The sequence below is a fragment of the Bison bison genome, unplaced genomic scaffold (assembly GCF_000754665.1).
Source record: "Bison bison bison isolate TAMUID 2011002044 unplaced genomic scaffold, Bison_UMD1.0 scf7180017864376, whole genome shotgun sequence".
Classification (NCBI taxonomy): domain Eukaryota; kingdom Metazoa; phylum Chordata; class Mammalia; order Artiodactyla; family Bovidae; genus Bison; species Bison bison.
In genome coordinates this window covers 14,968,976-14,994,031 of record NW_011494948.1, presented here as the reverse complement: position 1 = coordinate 14,994,031, position 25,056 = coordinate 14,968,976, and the positions used below count along the sequence as shown (strand labels likewise).

At 38.1% G+C, this 25,056-nt stretch overlaps 1 protein-coding gene across 3 annotated transcripts in view; it reads right to left on the bottom strand.

Annotated features, from left to right (window-relative positions):
* The window catches only part of FOCAD (focadhesin), a 295,859-nt gene that overhangs the window by 204,304 nt on the left and 66,499 nt on the right, over window positions 1-25,056 (bottom strand). For all 3 annotated transcript variants that reach the window (XM_010857081.1, XM_010857080.1, XM_010857079.1), the window contains 4 exons: window positions 23,818-23,919; window positions 16,978-17,182; window positions 13,367-13,573; window positions 5,433-5,520 (listed from right to left, as the gene is read on the bottom strand). In XM_010857081.1, the coding sequence (XP_010855383.1) occupies window positions 5,433-5,520; window positions 13,367-13,573; window positions 16,978-17,182; window positions 23,818-23,919 (602 nt within the window). The remainder of the gene's footprint in view (window positions 1-5,432; window positions 5,521-13,366; window positions 13,574-16,977; window positions 17,183-23,817; window positions 23,920-25,056) is intronic.

The window sequence follows — 25,056 nt, the reverse complement described above, 5'->3', positions numbered from 1 at the left end:
AAAAACAAGACCAGGAGCTGACTGTGGCTCAGACCATGAACTCCTTATTGCCAAATTCAGACTTAAATTGAAGAAAGTAGGGAAAACCACTAGACCATTCAGGTATGACCTAAATCAAATCCCTTATGATTACACAGTGGAAGTGAGAAATAGATTTAAGGGCCTAGATCTGATAGATAGAGTGCCTGATGAACTATGGACTGAGGTTTGTGACATTGTACAGGAGACAGGGATCAAGACCATCCTCATGGAAAAGAAATGCAAAAAAGCAAAATGGCTGTCTGGGGAGGCCTTACAAATAGCTTTGAAAAGAAGAGAAGTGAAAAGCAAAGGAGAAAAGGAAAGATATAAGCATCTGAATGCAGAGTTCCAAAGAATAACAAGAAGAGATAAGAAAACCTTCTTCAGTGATCAATACAAAGAAATACAGGAAAACAATAGAATAGGAAAGACTAGACATCCCTTCAAGAAAATTAGAGATACCAAGGGTACATTTCATGCAAAGATGGGCTTGATAAAGGACAGAAAAGGTATGGACCTAACAGAAGCAGAAGATATTAAGAAGAGGTGGCAAGAATACACAGAAGAACTGTACAAAAAAGATCTTCACAACCAAGATAATCATGATGGTGTGATCACTCACCTAGAGCCAGACATCCTGGAATGTGAAGTCAAGTGGGCCTAAGAAAGCATCACTATGAACAAAGCTAGTGGAGGTGATGCAATTCCAGTTGAGCTATTCCAAATCCTGAAAGACGATGCTGTGAAAGTGCTGCACTCAATATGCCATCAAAATTGGAAAACTCAGCAGTGGCCACAGGACTGGAAAAGATCAGTTTTCATTCCAATCCCAAGGAAAGGCAATGCCAAAGAATGCTCAAACTACCGCACAATTGCACTCATCTCACATGCTAGTAAAGTAATGCTCAAAATTCTCCAAGCCAGGCTTCAGCAATACGTGAACCGTGCACTTCCAGATGTTCAAGCTGGTTTTAGAAAAGGCAGAGGAACCAGAGATCAAATTGCCAACATCCACTGGATCATGGAAAAAAGAAGAGAGTTCCAGAAAAACATCTATTTCTGCTTTATTGACTCTGCTTTATTGACTATGGATCACAATAAGCTGTGGAAAATTCTGAAAGAGATGGGAATACCAGACCACCTGACCTGCCTCCTAAGAAACCTGTATGCAGGTCAGGAAGTAACAGTTAGAACTGGACATGGAACAACAGACTGGTTCCAAATAGGAAAAGGAGTACATCAAGGCTGTATATTGTCACCCTGCTTATTTAACTTATATGCAGAGTACATCATGAGAAATGCTGGGCTGGAAGAAGCACAAGCTGAAATCAAGATTGCTGGGAGAAATATTAATGACCTCAGATATGCAGATGACACCACCCTTATGGCAGAAAGTGAAGAGGAACTAAAAAGCCTCTTGACGAAAGTGAAAGAGGAGAGTGAAAAGGTTGGCTTAAAGCTCAACATTCAGAAAATGAAGATCATGGCATCTGGTCCCATCACTTCATGGGAAATAGATGGGGGAACAGTGGAAACAGTGGCAGACTCTACTTTTTTGGGCTCCAAAATCACTGCAGATGGTGATTGCAGCCATTAAATTAAAAGATGCTTACTCCTTGGAAGGAAAGTTATGACCAACCTACATAGCATATTCAAAAGCAGAGACATTACTTTGCCAACAAAGATCTGTCTAGTCAAGGCTATGGTTTTTCCAGTGGTCATGTATGGATGTGAGAGTTAGACTATGAAGAAAGCTGAGCGCCGAAGAATTGATGCTTTTGAGCTGTGGTGTTGGAGAAGACTCTTGAGAGTCCCTTGGACTGCAGAGAGATCCAACCAGTCCATTCTGAAGGAGATCTGGGATTTCTTTGGAAGGAATGATGCTAAAGCTGAAACTCCAGTACTTTGGCCACCTCATGCAAAGAGTTGACTCATTGGAAAAGACTCTGATGCTGGGAGGGATTGGGGGCAAGAGGAGAAGGGGACGACAGAGGATGAGATGGCTGGATGGCATCACTGACTCGATGGACGTGAGTCTGAGTGAACTCTGGGAGTTGGTGATGGACAGGGAGGCCTGGCGTGCTGCAATTTTTGGGGTCGCAAAAAGTCGGACACGACTGAGAGTCTGAACTGAACTGAATATCTTTAACAAAATATGAAATTCATGTAATACAAATATTTCTATATTCTGTACTATGGCTCTTGCAGGCATTTTTACAAATTGCTATTTACAATCATGGCCAGTGTTAGTAATTAAGAAGCATAACATTGTATTATACACGCTCAGTCACTTCAGTCATGTCTGACTCTCTGCAATCACATGGACTGTAGCCTGCCAGGCTGCTCTGTCCAAGGGATTCTCCATGCAAGAACACTGGAATGAAAAAAAATAAAATAAAAAGAACACTGGAATGGGTTGCCATGCCCTCCTCCAGGGGATATTCCCAACCCAGGGGATTGAATCTGCATCTTTTGTGTCTCCTGTATTGCAGGTAGATTCTTTACCACTGAGCCACCAGAGAAGCCCCAACATTGTATTAGTGCTGTGTATTTTTAAAACTTGAAATAATCAATATTCTCCCCGCTATCCTATTGCTTTGAGCATTCTTTCCCAATATACGAAACAATAGATTTTTATTTACATTTCAACATTATATACTAGCTCAATAGTTTTCAGTATGGTTTATTCACTCTATCAAAGGTAACTTCAAATCAGAGACACTGGTTTACAAAAGGAAAACTTGGCTCTTCTCCAACAAAAGTACTGGAGTGTTTGATCCTGTATTATCCTATCATACATGAGCTATAATTGAAGGACTGGAGCCTCAGAATTAGGAATGCAGATTCTGTAGGGCATCAAAAAATTTTTTCTGGTCCAAAAACAAAAACCATGTATACGAAATATCCAGAAGAGACAAATTTAGAGACAGAATGCACTTTAGTGTTTTTCTGGGACCGAGGGTAGGAATGAGGATTAACTATAAATAGGTGCAAGAAATTTGGGGGAGAGGGATTGATGCAAAATGTTCTAAAACTGGACTGTGGAGCTGGCGGCACAACTCTGTAAATTTACTTTTGAAAAATTTATTTATTTTTGGCTGCGCTGGGTCTTTGTTGCTGTGTGGGCTTGTCTCTGGTTGCAGCGAGTGAGGGCTACTGTCCAGTCGCAGTGCATGGGCTTCTCACTGACGTGGCTTCTCCTGTTGTGGAGCACAGGCTCCAGTCATGAGAGCTTCAATGGTCGCAGCACACAGGCTCATTAGCTGTGGCCCCTAGAGCTTGCAGGCTTCAGCAGTTGTAGCGCATGGGGTCATTACTTGTGGTGCAAGGCTTAGTTTCTGCATGGCATGTGGAATCTTCCCAGACCAGGGATCAAACCCGTGTCCCCTTCTTTTCCAATGTACAACCAGGGAAGTCCCATAAATTTACTTTTAAATGCTATTGTACATTTAAAAAGTGAGCTCTATGGTAAATAAATTTGCCTCAATAAAGCTGCTTTTTAAAAATAATAAAACTATGATTGTCATAAGTAACAGGATTGGAAAATTATACCTATAGGAGGATGCCATGTATACTCTTTAAGGGGAGGAGGCAAAAACAGTTTAGTAAGAGACTAGGGAGGAAGGTACAAAGAGAAGAGGGCCAATAAGCAAAAGCAGGGTAGGAATCAAAGCCCTTAAAAGATCAAGGGTCCCTTCCATACGCTAAAGCTATTTCTAAGACACTGTAAATGAAAGAGTAATTCATCCTCAAAATCATGGATTAAAATGCCCAGAAGGAGTTACACAATCAGTATTTACCTCAATCATGTTTTAAAAATGAAAGTGGGAATGAATCAACGAATCATGGCATCATAACATACACATCACAAATTAGACAACATCCTACATTACTGCATGTATTATACTGGACCAAGTAAAGCGAGGCAATACTAATGTAAAAGCCACAATTTAAAGGTATGACTTGTTTGTTGATCTGCAAACTTGATTCTTTCCCACGTTATTCTTTCTGTAATTTATTTATTTATTTTAATTGGAGTCTAATTACTTTACAATAATGTAGTGGTTTTCACCATACACTGACATGAATCAGTCATGGGTGTACAAGTGTCCCCCATCCCGAACCCCCCTCCCACATCCCTCCCCATCCCATCCCTCAGGGTTGTCCCAGTGCACCGGCTTTGAGTGCCCTGTTTCATGCATCAAACTTGGACTGTTGATCTATTTCACATATGGTAATATACATGTTTCAATGGTTTTCTCTCAAATCATCCCACCCTCACCTTCTCCCACAGAGTCCAAAAGCCTGTTCTTTACATCTATCTCTTTTTTGCTCTTGCATATAGGGTCATTGTTACCATCTTTCTAAATTCCACATATAGGCATTAATATACTGAATTGGTGTTTTTCTTACTGACTTACTTCACTCTGTACAATAGGCTTCAATTTCATCCACCTCATTAGAACTGATTCAAATGTGTTCTTTTTAATACCTGAGTAATATTCCATTGTGTATATGTACCACAACTTTCTTATCCATTCGTCTGCCAATGGACATCTAAGTTGCTTCCATGTCCTAGCTATTGTAAACAGTGCTGCGATGAACACTGGGGTCTCTTTCAACTCTGGTTTCCCCGGCATGTATGCCTAGCAGTGGGATTACTGGGTCATAAGGCAGTTCTATTTCCAGGTTTTTAATGAATCTCCACATTGTTCTTCATAGTGGCTGCACTAGTTTGCATTCCCACCAACGGTGTAAGAGGGTTCCCTTTTCTCCACACCCTCTCCAGCATTTATTGTTTGTAGACTTTTTCATAGCAGCTGTTCTGACTGGCATGAGATGGTACCTCATTGTCCCACATTACTCTTAAACAGAACATTTTTTGCCTCCCTTTAGCCCCATTCCTTACTTTTTTTTAAGTCAATACTGGACAGTCAAAAGAATGTTATCTTCATTTGTACTAGGTAGGTTAACAAAATAATCATAAATTAAGCCTTGTTCAATGTGGCACCAGTTTTGAATAGTAAAGGTGTATAGAGTTTTAAAAGTAAATTCAAATGCTAAATACTTATTCTGCTTCAAGGGTTTTATGCTATTGATTCTGTTTGCTGTACAACTGAATGAGCTGACACACCCTTCAAAATATTTACCAATGTCACTGCTATATAATTTAGAACATAATGTCCTAACGAACAGCTGAGATATTTCGTAAATTATGGTATATGGAATCTTGCACAAAACACCTTGATAAGAAAAAGAAAGCTCTATTTGATAATGACTAAACGGAAAAATTCCAGAATGGACATTCACAACATATAGGACTTTACAGCACAGTACAATATGTAGATCAAGTGACACCTGCCAATACTCATGTTAGCTTACGTTACTCTTGTGAGCATATTTTTATTTACCTAGACTTAAGATTGGCTTCTGTTGACTTGCTGGAGTCTGTAGAAGTAGTAAAGCTATTCCAATTATGACCGGTTCAACAGGAAAATCCTAAAGGAAAAGAAGAAAAGCAAAGAGCTGAAGAAGTTTCCAAGACCCATTGATTTATAATTTGTATCTAGGAAAAGTATATTTAACATGAAATATTATAAACCTATTGTACAAAATTACTCACAGTAAGCCTGTTCTATTTAAGGAAGAGTTGTTGAATGCCACAGCAGTCACAAGTAAATTCAAAATGTTATCATATCTGGCCAAAGAGCAATAAGTTATAAACCATATTAATTCAGAGGGAAAACCTGCAGTCTTCAAAACAGTCAATCTTTGCAAACCAATAAAAAATACCTGAAATACTTAAGAATATTTCATTTCTGGAAAGTAGCTGAATTGTCTACTTAGGTAATACAGACATCGCTCATCTATACAACTTACATAATAAATTACACTTAACAAATTTTGATAAATCATGTTATTATAATAAAAGAAACATTAGTACCAGAGAAGCTGAGATTATTTTTAAATTACAGTAACTTACTAAGTATATGTAAATATAGTAAAGCAATAACCATAGAAACTTAAGGTCATTAATTTCACCAAGTATATAAATGAAATTAAAAAAAAGATAAAAAGCACATGTACATTAAATTCTAATAAGGAAGATACAAGTGGCATAAGATGTCATTTGAAGTTTCTAAATAAAGAAAACAATAATGTTTTATGGAACTAAAGAAGGTCCAACACCCTCTGCTAAAATCACTTCATTCTGAAATTTACAGAAGTGTCTACAATTCTGTCGGAGAAGGCAATGGTAACCCACTCCACTACTCTTGCCTGGAGAATCCCAGGGATGGGGGAGCCTAGTGGGCTGCCATCTATGGGGTCGCACAGAGTCGGACACGACTGAAGTAACTTAGCAGCAGCTACAATTCTGTAACAAATTCTTCAGAATTCTACAATTCTACAAGCAGAAAATTTCCCATGAATCATGAGTGTAGGCAAAAAATTAAAAAACGAAATGTGAGATAGAACTGTGTGTTAAAGAAACACTAGAGAGAAATCAACTTAGTCTGACACAACTAGAGTTATATTCCTGGAGATGCCATCAACTCTGGTACAAATTACTAAATGTATATCTACATCTTCAGCTTCTCTGGTGGCTCAGTGGTAAAAAGAATCCTCCTGCCAATGAAAGAAAGACTTTAACACACAGGCTATCATTGGAAAGGCCACCAAGTAGCTTCTCATGAGACTGGCCTGTTGAGAACAAAGGGTGGAAGAGAAAGAGCTGGAGATCAAGACACCTAAAATAAGGAAAAGTAATGGCAGAGGATGAGACTAGATGACTTTAAATTGTTCATGATTCTGAGAGGTCACAAATTTTTTGTGTGATTAGAGGGCTTCCCTGGTGACTCAAATGGTAAAAGAATCTGTCTGCAATGTAGGGGACCCAGGTTCTGTCTCTGAGTTGGAAAGATCCCCTGAAGAAGGAATGGCTACCCATTCCAGTATTCTTGCCTGGAGAATCCCACGGACAGAGGAGCTTGGTGGGTCCTTGGGGTCCCAAAGAGTCAGACACGACTGAGTTACTAACACTTCACTTCCACTGCTTTAATGAACACCTGAGAATGGTACCATTTAATGAGGTCTTTCAATAAAAGCCTGTGCTGGACATCTCATGAACACCTTCAAATACTACAGCTATCGCTATAGTGACTCATACTGCCTGCCCCAGGCCACTGAGAGATCCAGAAGTACAGGGAAGTTAAAGTCCCATAGGCCACGCCTTGACAAGTTGTTAAGAGAAGTCCAGGGATAAACACTTCCGTCTTTATTCTGGATCCTTCTGGCAGGTTCTGAAACATCTTCCATAACACTTCTTAGCATATTCCATGAGATGAGCAACTGGCTCCTTACAGTAGTGGCCAACTTGATAATACTCGTACTGCCTCTCCTACCTTTAGTATTTCACTCTTCCTGTCTCTCTCCCACTTGCTTCCTGAGATCACAGCCACAGATGGACTCCTGATGATAAGCTTTTGCCTTTGTGGAAACCCAGGTTTTGTTTTTGCCTTTAGGGATATTCAGGGTCTACTTTTTGAGGAACCAAGGCTAATTCAAGAGCCTAACTGGAAAACAGAAGTAAAGAAACCTTTATATTGGACCACAGATATCACTGGAGCCTTGATGACAATAAACACCTGGAGTCCTTTCGCCTCAATCAAATGAAACATAGCAGTGAGCATCAGCCGTGTTCCAGGCAGGAAGTACATATGCTGGGCTCGGGGATGCTACTGTGAACAAGAGAGCATGAAAAAGTTTTTACATTGTTGTTGGATTTTTTTTTCTTATTGTTGTTTTGTTTGTTTAGTGAAAAACAAGGAAGGAGAAAGGCCACAGCAGAGGTAAGTATCTGCAGCAGACATAACAAAGACAACAGCCCAGCTCACACAATTCCCCAGTGTCACAGCTCTGCAACCTTCCCTGCCCTCCACTCAGAGTTGACTGACCCAAGCTGGGCCAATCAGACCATTCTTCCTAGGAATCTGAGAACTTAAACCTCAGTTTAACTTAAACCTCAGTTCTTCACACAGTGAAGAAAGGTAGGGGGGACTGAGTCATCTGATGGTAATGTGTTAGGGAACATAGGTTTCCAGCCTTACCAAAGCTGGGAGGTTTAGCACTCTTCACTTTGAAAGCTACCTAGTCTCCCCACAAACAATATTTTCTGTTAAGAGTACATATGCTTAGGGCTCTGTGCTTCCAATGCAGGGGGCATGGGTTCAATCACTGGTCAGGGAACTAAGGTCACACAAGTCGTGTGGTATAGCCAAAAAAAAAAAAGAGAGAGAAAAGAATATATATTTTGCTTGAAATGGGAAACATCTTAGGTTATGATCATTCAAATAGGCTAAAAATAGTTCAGCTAAGACCAAATACATTGAAACTAATGTAGCCTAAGAAATACATCCATTTTCAGTGTGCAATGAAATAAATCCAATATAAGAACAGAAAAGGAGTAAAGAGGAAAAGACAAGTTAATGTAATATTTGAATTGAACATTTAGCTAAATTTCCTGGGGGACAGGAAATTTCATAACATAAGTATTTTAACAGTTCTACATATTTTTAATTCCTTCTAGAATTTTTAAAATATTGGGCAGATGGAAGACACAGCATAAATAAGATCTTCTCCCACAGACACCATTTCATCATTCTCAATGAAAGTATTCTGTCATTCTACATTAAAATCAAAAATATTTTTAAAATCCGACTCGAGTCAAAAATATTTGACTCAATATTTGACTCAAAAATTGACTCAAAAATATGACTCAATATTTGACTCAAAATTTGACTCAAAAATTCACTCGAGACAATGTGAATTTTAATAAGGATATTATCCATAAGAAGTTGAAATGCATCAAATATGTTTAAATCTATAAGTTCAGAATACTTTCAGAAATTAGTAAGTAAAGGGAAAGAGTCAAGCATGTATTCTAACTTTTCTGTATAAACTCTACTACTGGACAACCAAATACTAAGTGGAACCAACTACTTCTTTTAAGAGAAGTAGTCCAGCTAACAAATGAAGAAGAACAGAATTAGAACATCATTTCTTTAATTCCTAATGAATTAATGGAACTAGGCACCAGCATCAACAAATACCAACATCATAAAAATAAGAGCAACACATATTATGTGCTTCTTGATGAAAGAACACACCATGCCTTGTAGTCTTGGAAACAAAAAAATAAAACAAAAATCTGAATCTGATCAGGCCTCTATAGCTAACAACCTATGAACAGGGAGACATGTCAAAGTGCACCAAGAGATTGCAATCAGCAGGTTTCAAGATTTACAAAACTCTATAGCTCACATAAGCCAGGTTTTCCTTCTTTTTTAAAACGTGTAAACAATGTACAGATACACATGGAGTTGATAAAACTATAAACAAATGTAAAGAAGATATCACTGTAGAAGTCAGGATAGTCAGGGCAAGGAGGAGGTTGTGATTAGGACTGCGCTAATTAGGACTAACCTTAGGAAACTTCTAGGGTTGCCAGAAAAGCTCTATTTCTGGATTTTTTATGCTTACAAGGTTGTTTACCTTCTATGCAAAAATATATATATAATAATAATCAAATTATTTAAGGGTGCTAGTTTAAAAGGTAGATGTTTGGACCCAACCAGCCCAGCTAATTCAATATCTCTAGGGGTAGGACCTAGGCATTTGCAGTTTAAATAAAATCTGCCTAGTGATTTTGATGCACTCTAGTCTGAACAATTTGATTGGAATATAAACTTCACAGATCTTGTCTTTTTCACCTAACTGCCATAGCAAAGTACTTGCCATAAAAAACTGTCTCCTATTCACATGAATCTACACAAACAAGGAACATTATGGGTTTACCTGTTAAGTACATTACATATATGGTTAAGATAGGCAATTCCAAGTAATTTAACTATATAATATTATCTATATAGTATTTTCTACATATTATTTAGCTACAAATACTATTTATTCATATTTTATATGTATTTTATTAGTATAATATATATAAATATATTATCTATTATAGCTATTATCTAATAGGTATAACTATATAAAATTGATATAAAAATCTGAAAAAGTATGATTATTTTATTATATTAACTACATAATTTGTAACATCTAAGTAAGTGCTCAGTTGTGTCCAACTCTTTGCAACCCCATAGGCTGTAGCCCACCTAGCTCCTCTGCCCATGGCATTTTCCAGGCAAGAATACTGGAGTGGGGTGCCATTTCTTACTCCAGGAGATCTTCCCAACCCAGGGACCAAACCCATGCCTCTTATATCTCCTGCATTGGCAGGTGGATTCTTTACACTGTGCCACTTGGGATATGGTAATAATGTATCAGTTCAGTTCAGTCGCTCAGTTGTGTCCGACTCTTGGCCACCCCGTGAATCGCAGCACGCCAGGCCTCCCTGTCCATCACCAACTCCCGGAGTTCACTCAGACTCACGTCCATCAAGTCACTGATGCCATCCAGCCATCTCATCCTCTGTCGTCCCCTTCTCCTCTTGCCCCCAATCCCTCCCAGCATCAAAGTCTTTTCCAATGAGTCAACTCTTCACGTGACGTGGCCAAAGAATTGGAGTTTCAGCTTTAGCATCATTCCTTCCAAAGAAATCCCAGGGCTGATCTCCTTCAGAATGGACTGGTTGAATCTCCTTGCAGTCCAAGGGACTCTCAAGAGTCTTCTCCAACACCACAGCTCAAAAGCATCAATTCTTCAGCACTCAGCCTTCTTCACAGTCCAACTCTCACATCCATACATGACCACTGGAAAAACCATAGCCTTGACTAGATGGACCTTTGCTGGCAAAGTAATGTCTCTGCTTTTGAATATGCTATCTAGGTTGGTCATAACTTTCCTTCCAAGGAGTAAGCGCCTTCTAATTTCATGGCTGCAGTCACCATCTGCAGTGATTTTGGAGCCCCAAAAAATAAAGTCTGACACTGTTTCTACTGTTTCCCTATCTATTTCCCATGAAGTGATGGGACCTGATGCCATGATCTTCATTTTCTGAATGTTGAGCTTTAAGCCAGCTTTTTCACTCTCCACTTTCACTTTCATCAAGAGGCTCTTTAGTTCCTCTTCACTTTCTGCCATAAGGGTGGTGTCATCTGCATATCTGAGGTTATTGATATTTCTCCCGGCAATCTTGATTCCAGCTTGTGTTTCTTCCAGTCCAGCGTTTCTCATGATGTACTCTGCATATAAGTTAAATAAGCAGGGTGACAATATACAGCCTTGAAGTACTCTTTTTCCTATTTGGAACCAGTCTGTTGTTCCATGTCCAGTTCTAACTGTTGCTTCCTGACCTGCATACAGATTTCTCGGGAGGCAGCTCAGGTGGTCTGGTATTCCCATCTCTTTCAGAATTTTCCACAGTTTCTTGTGATCCACACAGTCAAAGGCTTTGGCATAGTCAATAAAGCAGAAATAGATGTTTTTCTGGAACTCTCTTGCTTTTTCCATGATCCAGCAGATGTTGGCAATTTGATCTCTGGTTCCTCTGCCTTTTCTAAAACCAGCTTGAACATCAGGAACTACACAATCAGAACAACAATTGAATCAACAGATGCAGAATTGGAGAGCCGACTGTAAATTATACGTGTATTTTCCACCTCTCAGAGAGTTGGCACCCCTAATTCCCATGTTGTTCAAGGGTCAAATGAATTCTTCCATTGTTTTTCAGTCATTCAGTTGTGTCTGAATTTTTGTTACCTTATGAACTGTAGCATGCCAGTCTTCCCTGTCCTTCACTATCTCCGGAGTTTGCTCAAATTTATATCCAATGAGTCAGTGATGCCATCCAACCATCTCGTCCTCTGTAGTACCCTTCTCTTCCTCCCTCAATCTTTCTGTGCATCAGGGTCTTTTCCAATGAGTCAGCTCTTCGCACCACATGGCCAAATTATTGGAGCTTCAGCATCAGTCCTTCCAATAAATATTCAGGATTGATTTCCTCTAGGATTGACTGGTTTTATCTCCCTGCAGTCGAAGGGACTCTCAAGAGTTTTCTCCAACATCACAAAAAGCATCAATTCTTTGGCACTCAGCCTTCTTTATAGTCCAACTCTCACATCCATACACGACCAGCGGAAAAACCATAGCTTTGACTCGATGGACCTTTGTCGGCAAAGTAACATCTCTGCTTTTTAATATGCTGTCTAGGTTTGTCATAGCTTTTCTTCCAAGAAGCAAGCGTCTTTTAATTTCATTTCCTTGGAGCCCAAAAAAATAAAGTCTCTCACTCTTTCCATTGCTTCCCCCACTATTTCCCGTGAAGTAATGGAACTGGATGCCATGATCTTCATTTTTGAATGTTGAGCTTTAAGCCAGCTTTTTCACTCTCCTCTTTCACTTTCATCAAGAGGCTTTTTAGTTCTTCTTCGCTTTCTGCCATAAGGGTGGTGTCATCTGCATATCTGAGGTTATTGATATTTCTCCCGGCAATCTTGATTTCAACTTGTGCTTCATCCAGCCCAGCATTTCTCATGATGTACTCTCCATATAAGTTAAATAAGCAGGGTGACAATATACAACCTTGATGTACTCCTTTCCCAATTTAGAGCCAGTCCATTGTTCCATGTCCAGTTCTAACAGCTGCTTCTTGACCTGCATACAGGTTTCTTAGGAGGCAGGTCAGGTGGTCTGGTATTCCCATCTCTTAAAGAATTTTCCACAGTGGTTGTAATCCACACAGTCAAAGGCTTTAGCGTAGTCAGTCAGTGAAACAAAAGTAGGTATCTTTCTGGAATTCTCTTGCTTTTTCTATGATCCAACAGATGTTGGCATTTTGATGTCTGGTTCCTCTGCATTTTCTGAATCCAACCTGTACACCTGGAAGTTGTTGGTTCACATACTGTTGAAGCCTCGCTTGGAGTATTTTGAGCATTACATAGGGTGTAGCATGTAAGTGTTGAATATTTGTGTCCTTACATGAGTAAATGAAAAACTATCACTGTGGTAGACCCTTAACTGATGCTCCAAACAGTATGTAATGACTCATTTTTATAATAAATGATAATAGCAGCATTATATTACTGGGCTTCCCTGGTGGCTCAGATGATAAAGAATCTGCCTGCTATGTGGGAGACCCAAGTTCAATCCCTGGTCGGGAAGATCCCCTGGAGAAGGGAATTGCTACCCACTCTAGTTTTCTTGCCTGGAAAATTCCATAGAAAGAGGAGCCCAGCAAACTACAGTCCATGGGGTCACAAAAGTATGATCTAATAGTATTAGATAAAAAAAGCCTTTGATATGCAATAAAGTAAAAGAGTATACTCACCTTGCTACTAAAAGACCAGTGTAAGTGATAACTGATATTAAAACTTCTTACTATCCTTACCTCCTTTAGAAGTTCAACACTGTGCTCTAAAAGGTGAATTAAAGATGAGCATTCCCCAGTTATGTTTAAGCTGACTTCACAGACAGATAGCAGCTGAAGGGTCAGCTGGGTAAGCTGAATTTTCCAGAAAACAGGATAATGCAAAAGGTTTAAGTATACTTCTTCAATAAACAGCATCACTTCTGTTGTCTGTATCAAATCTTTGATCTGAGAAACAATCATTATAGGATATTAAAATAAATACACAAACCAAAGGATAATTTAACTTATACAAGAAGCTTACCAATAAATTATTTTTTCTCTAAACCTATAAAGACTTAAAAGAAATGAAGAAATTTATGTAACTCAAAGACAGTTAAACCATACAACTCTGCCTTCTCCTATTGTCACTAACCGAAACACAATTTGCTACTGTTTTTGTTACTGCTGGCTGGCACAAATTCTTCTCATTTATTTTTCTAACTACTCTCTGTGCAGATTTTAAAAGACAAATTACATGACAGTACCACATGTTGAAGTAAATAAATTAAAGTTGGCTTTGAATCCTTCAAATGAACTTGCCTTTCTATAATTCCAACATAGTTACCTGCAAGAAAAGCGTTAGTATGTTATTCTAATGCACTGCTAAGCCCTCCATCTGCAAGAAATTTGTTCAGACAACCTTAACTGAGAGCAGCATTTCCAAACATGGCAGATGCAGTGAAAGACCATATTCAAACAGTAGAGTGTCTTCTCAACTGGCTAATGTATTAGAGAGGAAGGACTTGAATGCTCTTGAAAATCCCAATTCAATTCAAACCCAGCTGCTCTGATCAAAATTCTGGAGTTAGTACTAAGGATATGGTCCTACTCACAGACACACTGGCATTTCCCAGAGATTACAAACAATGAACCATCTGCTTCAATCAGGAGCCTTGTGTCTGTTAAATTCATCAAGAGGAAAGCCTACAGTTGGCCAGCTGTACCTTTCACCCAGCCGTTACCACCATAGTAACCCCAAAAGACTGTAAGTTATACACAGAAAAATTAATTTCTAATAAATAAAAAGAAAAAAGCTATTAAAAGATCAAGGGGGAGGAGACAGCAGAAAATACTAAGTTATTAAGAAAATATGTGAACAGTTCAGTAGCCAAATTATTTTACTCCTTTGCAAACATATAAAGGAGTATATTTGCAAAGGCAAAAGGCCACCAAGAATTGAAAGGGATTTAAAACAAAGTAAAGCCTCGTGCTTATTTGACAACATACTTCTTTGAGTGCATTTTTTTCTACATACTTAAAATTTTCTATAATAAAAAAAATTTTTCAAGACCGTCTCAGTAACTTCACATTAAAGGCTTTCCAATCTTTAGCATTACCAAAGTTCTTAACAAGATTACTTTGTAAGTAACGGTTTCTCTTTATGTTGAAATAGACCATGTGTGATGAATAATATGTGAGATGACAAGTCACAATTAAAAAGAATGACTGGGACCAAAGTGAGTAGTGAAGTTTAAGGCAGGTAAAAACACAATTCCATAAATACAATATGAAAGAACTGAAGTGAGAAAAAAAGAAATAGGAGTTCCACTGGTCAGCATCTCACTGACTTATGGATCAACAGTGTGATGGCTATTTCTACGGAAAAACTTTTAATTATATGATTGTTTTGAAATGCTCCATATGGATCAGACCACATCTACAGTACTACATTCAGCTCTAAAAAGAACATTTTCTAATAATACATTCTCAACACCAACAGACTATAGAAATTCCCCCAAAGAACAGTTAAAAGTCAAAACCATTTCATGCAGAAAAGTAAAGAAATTGATGAAAAGAAAGAACAGAGGAAGGGAGTAAAGGATTAAAAGGAAGCAAAGGAAGGAAGAAATGTATAGGATAGAATTCAGATAAGCTGTTTAAAAAGCTTATTTCATTTTGTTTTGAGAAGAACAGAGACTAATGGGTAATCTTAGGAAAATGCAGGTCAATTAGAAGTATTTGCTAAAAAAAAGTATATAAAAAACGGTTGCCTTGCAAAATAGCATGCTTCCTATCACTGAAATATTTAATTAGTCATGGGATGGTTGTCTCTTAAAGAGTATAACAAATACATATAATTAGTGGGAAAATGAATTACACCACCAAGATCCCTCCCAGCTCTGCTCTTCATTCCAATAAAACTGATTTGTTAATAATTAAATGTATTTATGTCACTAGTCCCACTAGTTCCAAATGACGGATCTGGATTTTTCTTCTCATCTACCATGACTAAATATATTAACAAGCCACAGATTCCCAGGTGGCACTAGTGGTAAAGAACCTGCCTGTCAATTCAGGAAACCTAAGAGACACAGGTTCCATCCCTGGGTCAGGAAAATCTGCTGGAGGAAGGTAAAGCAACCCATTCCAGTATTCTAGCCTAGAGAATCCCATTGACAGAGCAGCCTGGCGGGCTATGCTCCATGGGGTCTCAAAGAGTCAGACACGATTGAAGTGACTTAGCATGCATGCACAGATTTCTGAAAATACTTCACAAAACACACTTCTAGAAGTATTTAGGCTTGTTAATATAGGTTGATGACAGTGAAGGCGAACATCTACCAAAGAGCACAGAACAGGGTAATACAAGCATGCTACAGAACAAGTGTATCCTAGTGCTATGTGTTCTGCACATACACTGCTTTATTGGCCACACAAAACAAAAGCTTTGAAAAAGCCACAGGGGAATTCACTTTAATTAACTTTTCTCTGCCTTGATTGCAGCAAAGTCTGATTATGAGTCACAAAAGATTCACTCTAGTCACTCCTTGATAACACAAACTTGAAACAGGTCATCTGTGACCTCAAGTGATCACCTTGAAAAATATTCACAAATTCCCTCCCATTGGCTAAGCAGCATGGAACTCAGATTGTAGGCAAACAACAAACTAGATGGTGAGATGGGATAAATGAATATTATATTCAAATTGCAACAATCTGGCAACTGAAATTAAAAAAAAATCTGTAGTTACAGAGATATTAGCTTAAATTTATCATTCCTCTTAACTCCCTAAGCATTCTGTCCTTACCTCTATTATACAACTTTGTCCATCTACTTTGAATTATAAGAATATATATACCTGTTTTAGCTCCCTTACTAGACTATGGTCTTTCTAAGAATAGGATCCATACAGGTCACCACATACGCTATAAGGAAACTTTTGAAAACTAGAATCTAGCCAGCACTCAGACAGTCAAGCCCCCAGGCCTGTATGTACCCAGAGAGATGTCTTTTTCCAACTTACACAAAAAGTACTTTTTTTTTTTTTTAACTTATAACCCTCTCAGTGTCCAGCACAAGGGGAAACTCAGTTCAAAATTATTTTCCCTGAGGAGTCCTCTTTAAAGTTTTCATTCCTACTAATCCTAAAATGGATTATGTTGATTTGCATTTCTGTGAATTTAGTTAACATTGTATATATCAGAGTGAAATCTAGATTTGTTTCCATTATTATCTCCAAAACCCAGAAAGTGTTTCTAGAGCTGTTTGCCATATCACACAGGTTCTATTTTATGTACTTATTAATTAAGTACAATCAATACTTATTAATTCAGCTGCCATGTTAATGAAAGAGGAGAAAAGGCCTTACCTGCAAACATGGAACCATGTCACAACACAGTTGTAGTATCTGTTGTTCCAATATTGATGGTTGTTCTTTGTCACAAGGGACCCGGGGTTTAAGTAAGACTTTGAGCAGAGTTAATCGGAGTTTAGCATATTCTTGTAACTGGGGTGGTTCACAATATAGATACCATAGAAATGGCGCCATAATTTGGATACACGAAACTTCAGACCTGCAAATAAGTCATGTAACGTAGAAGCCAGTCACTGAATTACACAGAGTACCAACCAGGTAAGTGTCAAGCATCAACTTAGAGTTCATGACATGTCATGAACTATGATACCATTGAGTGTACCTTTTTTATCATGACTCTTCTATTCTACCATGACCCACCTAAACTCATGCCAAACAGTTGTTTCTACACTGGGGAGAATGACTTAATACCTGGAGCCCATAAGCCTGATGCCCAGGACTAAGAGGGTCTACTTGCACACTAAAATAGCATCTACAGCTCCAGGACCAGTCTTTAGTGAACATGAGAATCATCTGAGAACCTTTTGAGAATTTTAGACACCAGGATCCATTTTTCCAAGAGTATGATACAAGCATGCAGTTTTGGAAAAGCTCAATAGGTAAGGTAATAGGTAAGGTCCTAAGTAAAATACAAAACAAAACAAAACTCATACAGACATCCAAGAAGATGACCGACAGTTAATATTTACTTGTCAACTTGTCAGCACTTAGGGTGTGCATGTTACTACACTTGGTGCCTTTAAATTCAATCAATCTTTACCACAACCCTACGAAATAAAATTATTATTATCCCATTATGCAGACACAGAAACTGAGGCAGACAGAAGTGAAGTAATTTGCCAAGTCCTCCTAAGTTTTTCCCACTCAAAGGAGGAAGACGTTACAAATCTTTCATATCTATTTAGATTATAATACATCCCTATAACTCCAAGTCCAAAGTCACTAAAATGCCAGAATGACCTTTCAGAGATAAAAATTTGATCATGCCATTAATCAGTTTGACAGAGTTTATGCTTAAGATAAAGTATTCACAAACCCTTCATAATTTGACCTCTATCTTCTAATTTCATTTCTTCTTCCTCTCCACTCTCTGCTGAACTACACTAAATTTAGTTCTGATCATCAGTCAAGTCATCTGGGTTTTCTTCTCACCTGCTATTACATTCATCTGTAATACTCTCCCCTTTCTCCTTTTCCTGATCCTTCCTCTGCCTAATTTCTATCATCTTTCAGTTCTCCCCTTTAAAAGGACTTCCTGAGGGCCTTCCCTGACACACACAGCCTTGGTCAAATCCCCATTGTGTGCTTGCACAGCATAATGACTTTATTGTCATTATTTATTTATATCTCCATCCCCTGCTAGACTATTAGTCAATAAGGGCATGAATCATGGGTTATCTGTTTAATGCTCTATTACCAATAAGCATACACTAGGCCCTCAGAGATGCTCAGTCATTAAATTAATTGATTCATTTACACTGTCATAGAGTAGTTTTATAATTAGCATGCATTGATTAAATATCATGATTTTATTTTAATATATTTCATACTTATTATCAATAAGTTATTATTAGATAAGATACAAAGATGAAACAGGCATTATCTATCCTTAAGAAGCATGTAGTCTAACAGGGACCATCAGCTCTGTTACTGGACTAGAGACTACAAAGTGCAAAAGGTGCTAAAAGAAAGGTATAAGGTGCAATACTTAATGGAGGAAATGGTATTTAAATCATGACTGATGACATTAATTTTATAATGCTATACATTCCACAGCAATGTGATTTCAAAACACCATTAATACTAATAAAAAGTTAAAAGTTACCAAATTGATAAGATTTAACCTAGTCTTCATTCATTTATTTGCTTCACAAAATTTACTAAGCTCCTACAGATATCTTCACTCTTCTATGTGCTAGAAACAAAATTAAACACATGCTCTGACAGAGCTCATAATCTGGAGGAAGTTTTTTTTTTCCCTCATCAGCATCAATACTTACACAATCTATAAAAAAAAAACAAAAGGACTTGTGAGTTCATAATTATTAATGAAACATTAATAATTGTCTTTATCACAATACCTACTATAGGAAACTAAAAACTAAAAAAAGTTTCATATAGATCAAGCAAGTAGATGATGTATATATGGATTAGACTATGAAACAGAAAAGAGACTTAAAATACATAGTTCCCCTATCTCTCTCCAATAATGTACTCCCCAAAGAATAAATACTAGCCAGGTGGTAAACAACAGTTAGAACTGGACATGGAACAACAGACTGGTTCCAAATAGGAAAAGGAGGATGTATATTGTCACCCTGCTTATTTAACTTATATGCAGAGTACATCATGAGAAACGCTGGGCTGGAAGAAGCACAAGCTGGAATCAAGATTGCCAGGAGAAATATCAATAACCTCAGATATGCAGATGTCACCACCCTTATGGCAGAAAGTGAAGAAGAACTAAAGAGCCTCTTGATGAAAGTGAAAGAGGAGAGTGAAAAATTTGGCTTAAAGCTCAACATTTAGAAAACGAAGATCATGGTGCCCGGCCCCAGCACTTCATGGCAAATAGATGGGAAAACAGTGGAAACAGTGGCTGACTTTATTTTTTGGGGCTCCAAAATCACTGCAGATGGTGATTGCAGCCATGAAATTAAAAGATGCTTACTCCTTAGAAGGAAAGTTATGAACAACCTAGACAGCATATTCAAAAGCAGAGACATTACTTTGCCAACAAAGGTTTCTCTAGTCAAGGCTATGGTTTTTCCAGTGGTCATGTATGGATGCGAGAGTTGGATTGTGAAGAAGGCTGAGCACCGAAGAATTGATGCTTTTGAATTGTGGTGTTGGAGAAGACTCTTGAGAGTCCCTTGGACTGCAAGGAGATCCAACCAGTCCATCCTAAAGGAAATCAGTCCTGAGTGTTCATTGGAAGGAGTGATGTTGAAGCTGAAACTCCAATACTTTGGCCACCTGATGTGAAGAGCTAACTCATTGGAAAAGACCCTGATGCAGGGAAAGATTGAAGGCGTGAGGAGAAGGGCATGACAGAGGATGAGATGGTTGGATGGCATCACCGACTCAATGGTCATGAGTTTGAGTAAACTCTGGAAGTTGGTGATGGACAGGGAGGCCTGGCATGCTGCAATCCATGGGGTCTCAAAGAGTCAGGCACGACTGAGCAACTGAACTGAACTGAACTGAACTGATGTGCTATCTGATGATTAACTATCAATGCTGTGGAGTATGAAATCAACTGGTCTTAAGGAGGAAAGGAAAATAAAACAGATAACCTGAAATCCCAAAGTGACTAAGAATGTTTTAAAATGTAACCCATTGTGCATGTTTACAAACAAGGCTTTCACATGTATGTTCAACAAGGAGGGAGAAAGAAATAGTGGGAAAAGACTTGGAATAAGAGTCAAAAGACTGAGGCTTAGGGGCCAACTCTGCCAACTGACTAGCCACGTGACCTTGAGCAAATCATTCAGTGTTGCTCTCCTTAGTTCCCTCTCTAAAAAACTATGTGTTAGCCTAGTTAATCTTGACAAAGCCACACTTAAAGTCCATGTGTGTTAGTTGCTCAGTCATGCCCGACTCTTTACAACCCCATGGACTATATAGCTCGCCAGACTCCTCTGTCCATGGGATTCTCCAGGCAAGAATCCTGGAGTGGGCTGCCATTTCCTTCTCCAAAACACCATGACATCCTTGTCAATTTACCCAATTCTTAGTTCTATAGAGATGAAATCTTGACATCAGAGGCCTTCTACAAATGAGTGCAGAATTTAACTAGAGAATCACGTCCCCAAAAATCTAGCATGAAGATACACTGCTATTTCAGGACATCTACATTCTATTAAAAATGAAACCAAACAGTTATTCTAACCAACAATTCCTAAGATAGAAAGGTCTAGGAATACTAGCTATCATCACAATATTTTGCCTCCTTCCTGTAGTTGTGAATCACCATTTATATTCTTACTAAATTACCCAATTTCCTTCATTATCTTCTAAATGTAAAAACTACTAATCTAACTCACTCTAAAATTAAATCTCAGGAAACTAACAGTCTGCTGAAAATGCAACCAAAATTATCAATTTCATCCTGCAAAAAATAGTTTCATGGTGCAAAAGTAGAAATGAGACAACTGAAATTCTTTGCAAAGAAATATAAAATTACTTAGAACTTCTAAAAAGCTCTAGATAGCATACTGTAACACCTCAGAATGCAAATGAAAGGATTAAGTCAATAAAAGCTTATCAGTAAATAAATCAAAATCAAAAAATAATCTTTTCTCCTTATGAACATCTGGACATTATCATTAGAACTACTTCCAAATTCCAAAATAATACTCCTTTGACATAAAAACAACTAAAATGTAATTTAATTATTTGCTAACTGAAGCATGAGACAAGTGAGATATTTGTAAGGATTACCCTAAAAAGAAGCTTAATAACAGATTTGGCACATAAACAGCACATCTTTTATAAAATATCCCAATCTATTTAACAAGAAAAATTTCATTAAACATCTGTTTATAAATTTGTTAATTTTGCTTTCTGACATGGATGAACAAAGACTTTTTTAGTAAATATTAATACCTTATCTTTGAAAATGCAGTCATGGGTGAGGGAAGAGAAGATGATAATGTTTATTTTAAGATATTTATTCAATTGTTACACAGATTTTTCTCACTGGCAGATTCCAAGCTTCTCTGTATCTCTTTAAAGCTTCTTCTGACAGTATATCCTACCTGGAAATTCTATCTAAAATTGAAGTTAAAGACTCCAAAATGGAATTCTAATAAATTGTATCTATAGGATATTCTAAGACCTTCAAGAACAAGAACACATGAATATAGCTAGTGTGGTAAATGTAGCTCAAGCATTGGACTACATGGTCAATGGTACTATCCTATCATGACCTAGTATAGAAGTACTAAGTAAGCAGTTAGATATTATATTTTAGGAGCCACTTTACAACCCACTGCCTGGGCCCCACCAATCTAGGAGCCTCCTGTGTAATACATATATACTTTGAACATTTGTAAGCACCTAAACTGTCCCAGGCATTGTTTTTTTTTTTTTTTTAGGCATTGTTAACATAAAGAATACTAAGACACAGTTCCTGCCCTCAAGAAAGTTTCAGTTAATGGAGGATAATAATTATAAGACAATGTAATAAATATAATGATGTCAGAAATCACAACTAAAGTTATTAATTTAGCTTGTGATAAGTAAACACTTCCTGGGAGAGACAATACCTAAAAAGAGATTTAAAATAGAGAAAGTAATCAAGAAAGGGCTAGTTAGACGAGGGATGGCACCCCACTCCAGTACTCTTGCCTGGAAAATCCCATGGATGGAAGAACCTGGTGGGCTGCAGTCCATGGGGTCACTAAGAGTCAAACACGACTGAGCGACTTCACTTTCACTTTTCACTTTCATGCATTGGAGAAGGAAGTGGCAATCCACTCCAGTGTTCTTGCCTGGAGAATCCCAGGGACGGGGAGCCTGGCGGGCTGCCATCTATGGGGTCACACAGAGTCAGACACGACTGAAGCGACTTAGCAGCAGCAGTGATGAGATTCAAGACAGTAATGTAGAAATTAATAAGCAAAAGAAGAGGCAAGGGAATAGCACTTCTTGCTGTGTGGAACCAAAGCAAGTCACTGTATTGCTGAATATGGAATTCATAAATCATGAGATAAAGAAAGGAGAAAATAAAATTGGTGAAACCGATCATACACAGAGCCTAGTATATGACATAACAGATCTCATCCTGTAGCCTAGGGATTTTTCAGCTAGTCCGGAGACCAAACTATTGTTTTCCAATAGAAAGCTGCTGTGAGATATCAACACATTATTAAAAAAAAAAAAAAGAAGAAGAAAACAGTGTATAAAAACAGAGCTGGGACTTCCCTGGCTGTCCAGTGGTTAAGACCTCATTTTGAATGCAGGAGATATGTGTTCAATCCTGGTCAGAGTGCTAAGATCCCACATGCATTATGGCCAAAAACCCAAAACATAAAACAGAAGCAGTATTGTTACAAATTCAAGAAAGACTTTAAAAATGGTCCACATCAAATTAAAAAACAAAAACAAAACTTAAAATAAAAAAAGCTGAAGCAGTGTGAGGGTGTTTCCGTGTTTAGCCTCTACATGTGCAAGTCCAGTTTGAAAATCACAGTGATGGTGACCTAAGCTAGGCAGTGATACAAAGATCTGCTCTCCCGATACGTCTCTCCCATCACCCTGATGGATGGTTTAGAGAATGGCCTTGAGCAGGATGAGATGGAAGGCAGAGCTGCCAGTTAAGAACAGGTGGCAACAGTCACAGCAAGAGATAACCACCTGAGCTAATGCCATGGTAACAGAATGGGAGAAAGCTTTGAAGACCATCAGAAGGCAGAAGGCCTTGGTGAAGCTAAACTAACGGCACATATGGTGGTCATCTGGTCCCAGTCGGCAATCCTGTTTAATCCCAACTGGCACTGGTTTCTAATGGAGAGATTAACTCACTAATCAATTTCCAGCAGGAAGACCTGTCATCCATATGTACTATGTAGTAGCTTACTGAATATTTCCAATCAACCTTCCCAACTATCCAATGCTTAGCTTCTTTAACAGTAGCTATTCTCATGGTCAATATTTCAACAATCAATAAAACGGGTAGGATTTTTTTCTCTCAAAAAGAAAACAGAAAACTATATCCTGCTCTAAGACATTTCTGCAGGAGAAAACATTACAATCAAAGCAGCTTAAAAGAAAAACTCTAAAATTAGCATATACTATTCCATCTCCCTAATTTATTTTATTTTATATTACCTTTCAAGGCATTGTTGGAAAAAAGCTGTCAGCTGCTGCAAAATGACTGGCCAGCAATCAGGTCTGTGCTCAAGAACAGTGATCAAAGGCTGAGGATGGTTTCTGAAAAACACACAAAGTAACACTGGAAGCTGTCATTTCAGGATATACATTTTTAATATCCAAATATAACAAGAGAAAAAGTCATTGACATCTAGAAACTTTTTTTCCAGGATTCACAGTTGTCACAGAATCCTCATTTGCTGCATTTGTTGCAGAGTTGGCTCATTAGAACTATTTTTTTTTTAATTTGTTTCCCAGAAAAAAGAACCTGAGTCTTAGAGATCCAAATTTGACAGCAGTCTTTGTTATCTAATAGCTCTATGACTTTGGCCAAGCTCCTCAATCCAGTACCTCTCTCATTATCCACTCTCTTGATTCCCTGATTCTTGGAAATCCCCTCTTCCTGCTGATGAATCTCTTTCCAGACCGGAAAGATACCATCTCCTCTAACACTGTCCCAACCTATAAGCACCATCTCTCTGCCTCTGTGGGGCTTCACTGGTGGCTCAGAGGTAAAGAATACACCTGTAAAGCAGGAAACGTGGGCTTGATCCCTGGGTCAGGAAGATCCCCTGGTAAAGGGGATGGCAACCCACTCCAGTATTCTTGCCTGGGAAATTCCATGGACAGAGAAGCCTGGCAGGCTACAGTCCATGGAGTCGCAAAGAGTCTGACACAAATGAACAATTAAACAACAGCTCTGTCTCTGTTCCCATTTACCCCCATTCTTCTCAATATCTAGCTCTGTGTTCCCCCAATATACTTTAGGTAAGGGAAAAAGAAAATATTTCTCCCATCTCAAATAACAAACTCTGCAAATTATAAATTCTGAAAATTTCTATTGAACAAGGACAAATCTTTTTATCTGGGCTCCATCAATCAAGATACCAAAAAGACTATAGAAAAGATCTGAAATGTGAAGGATTCTCAAATAATGGGGTTAAAAAAAGAAAAGGAAAAAAGACAAACAAATTATTCTAAGTAGTACAAAAAAGTCTACTGGAAATTGTAAATTCATTAGCTCTTTAAACTATGAAGTACTACACAAAGAATCTTCAGTTATTAGTGATGTGGCTTTTTCCTCCAAGAAAAAATTTTTAATTAAAAATGCTGCTGCTGCTGCTGCTAAGTTGCTTCAGTCGTGTCCGACTCTGTGCGACCCCACAGACAGCAGCCCATCAGGCTCCCCCATTGCTG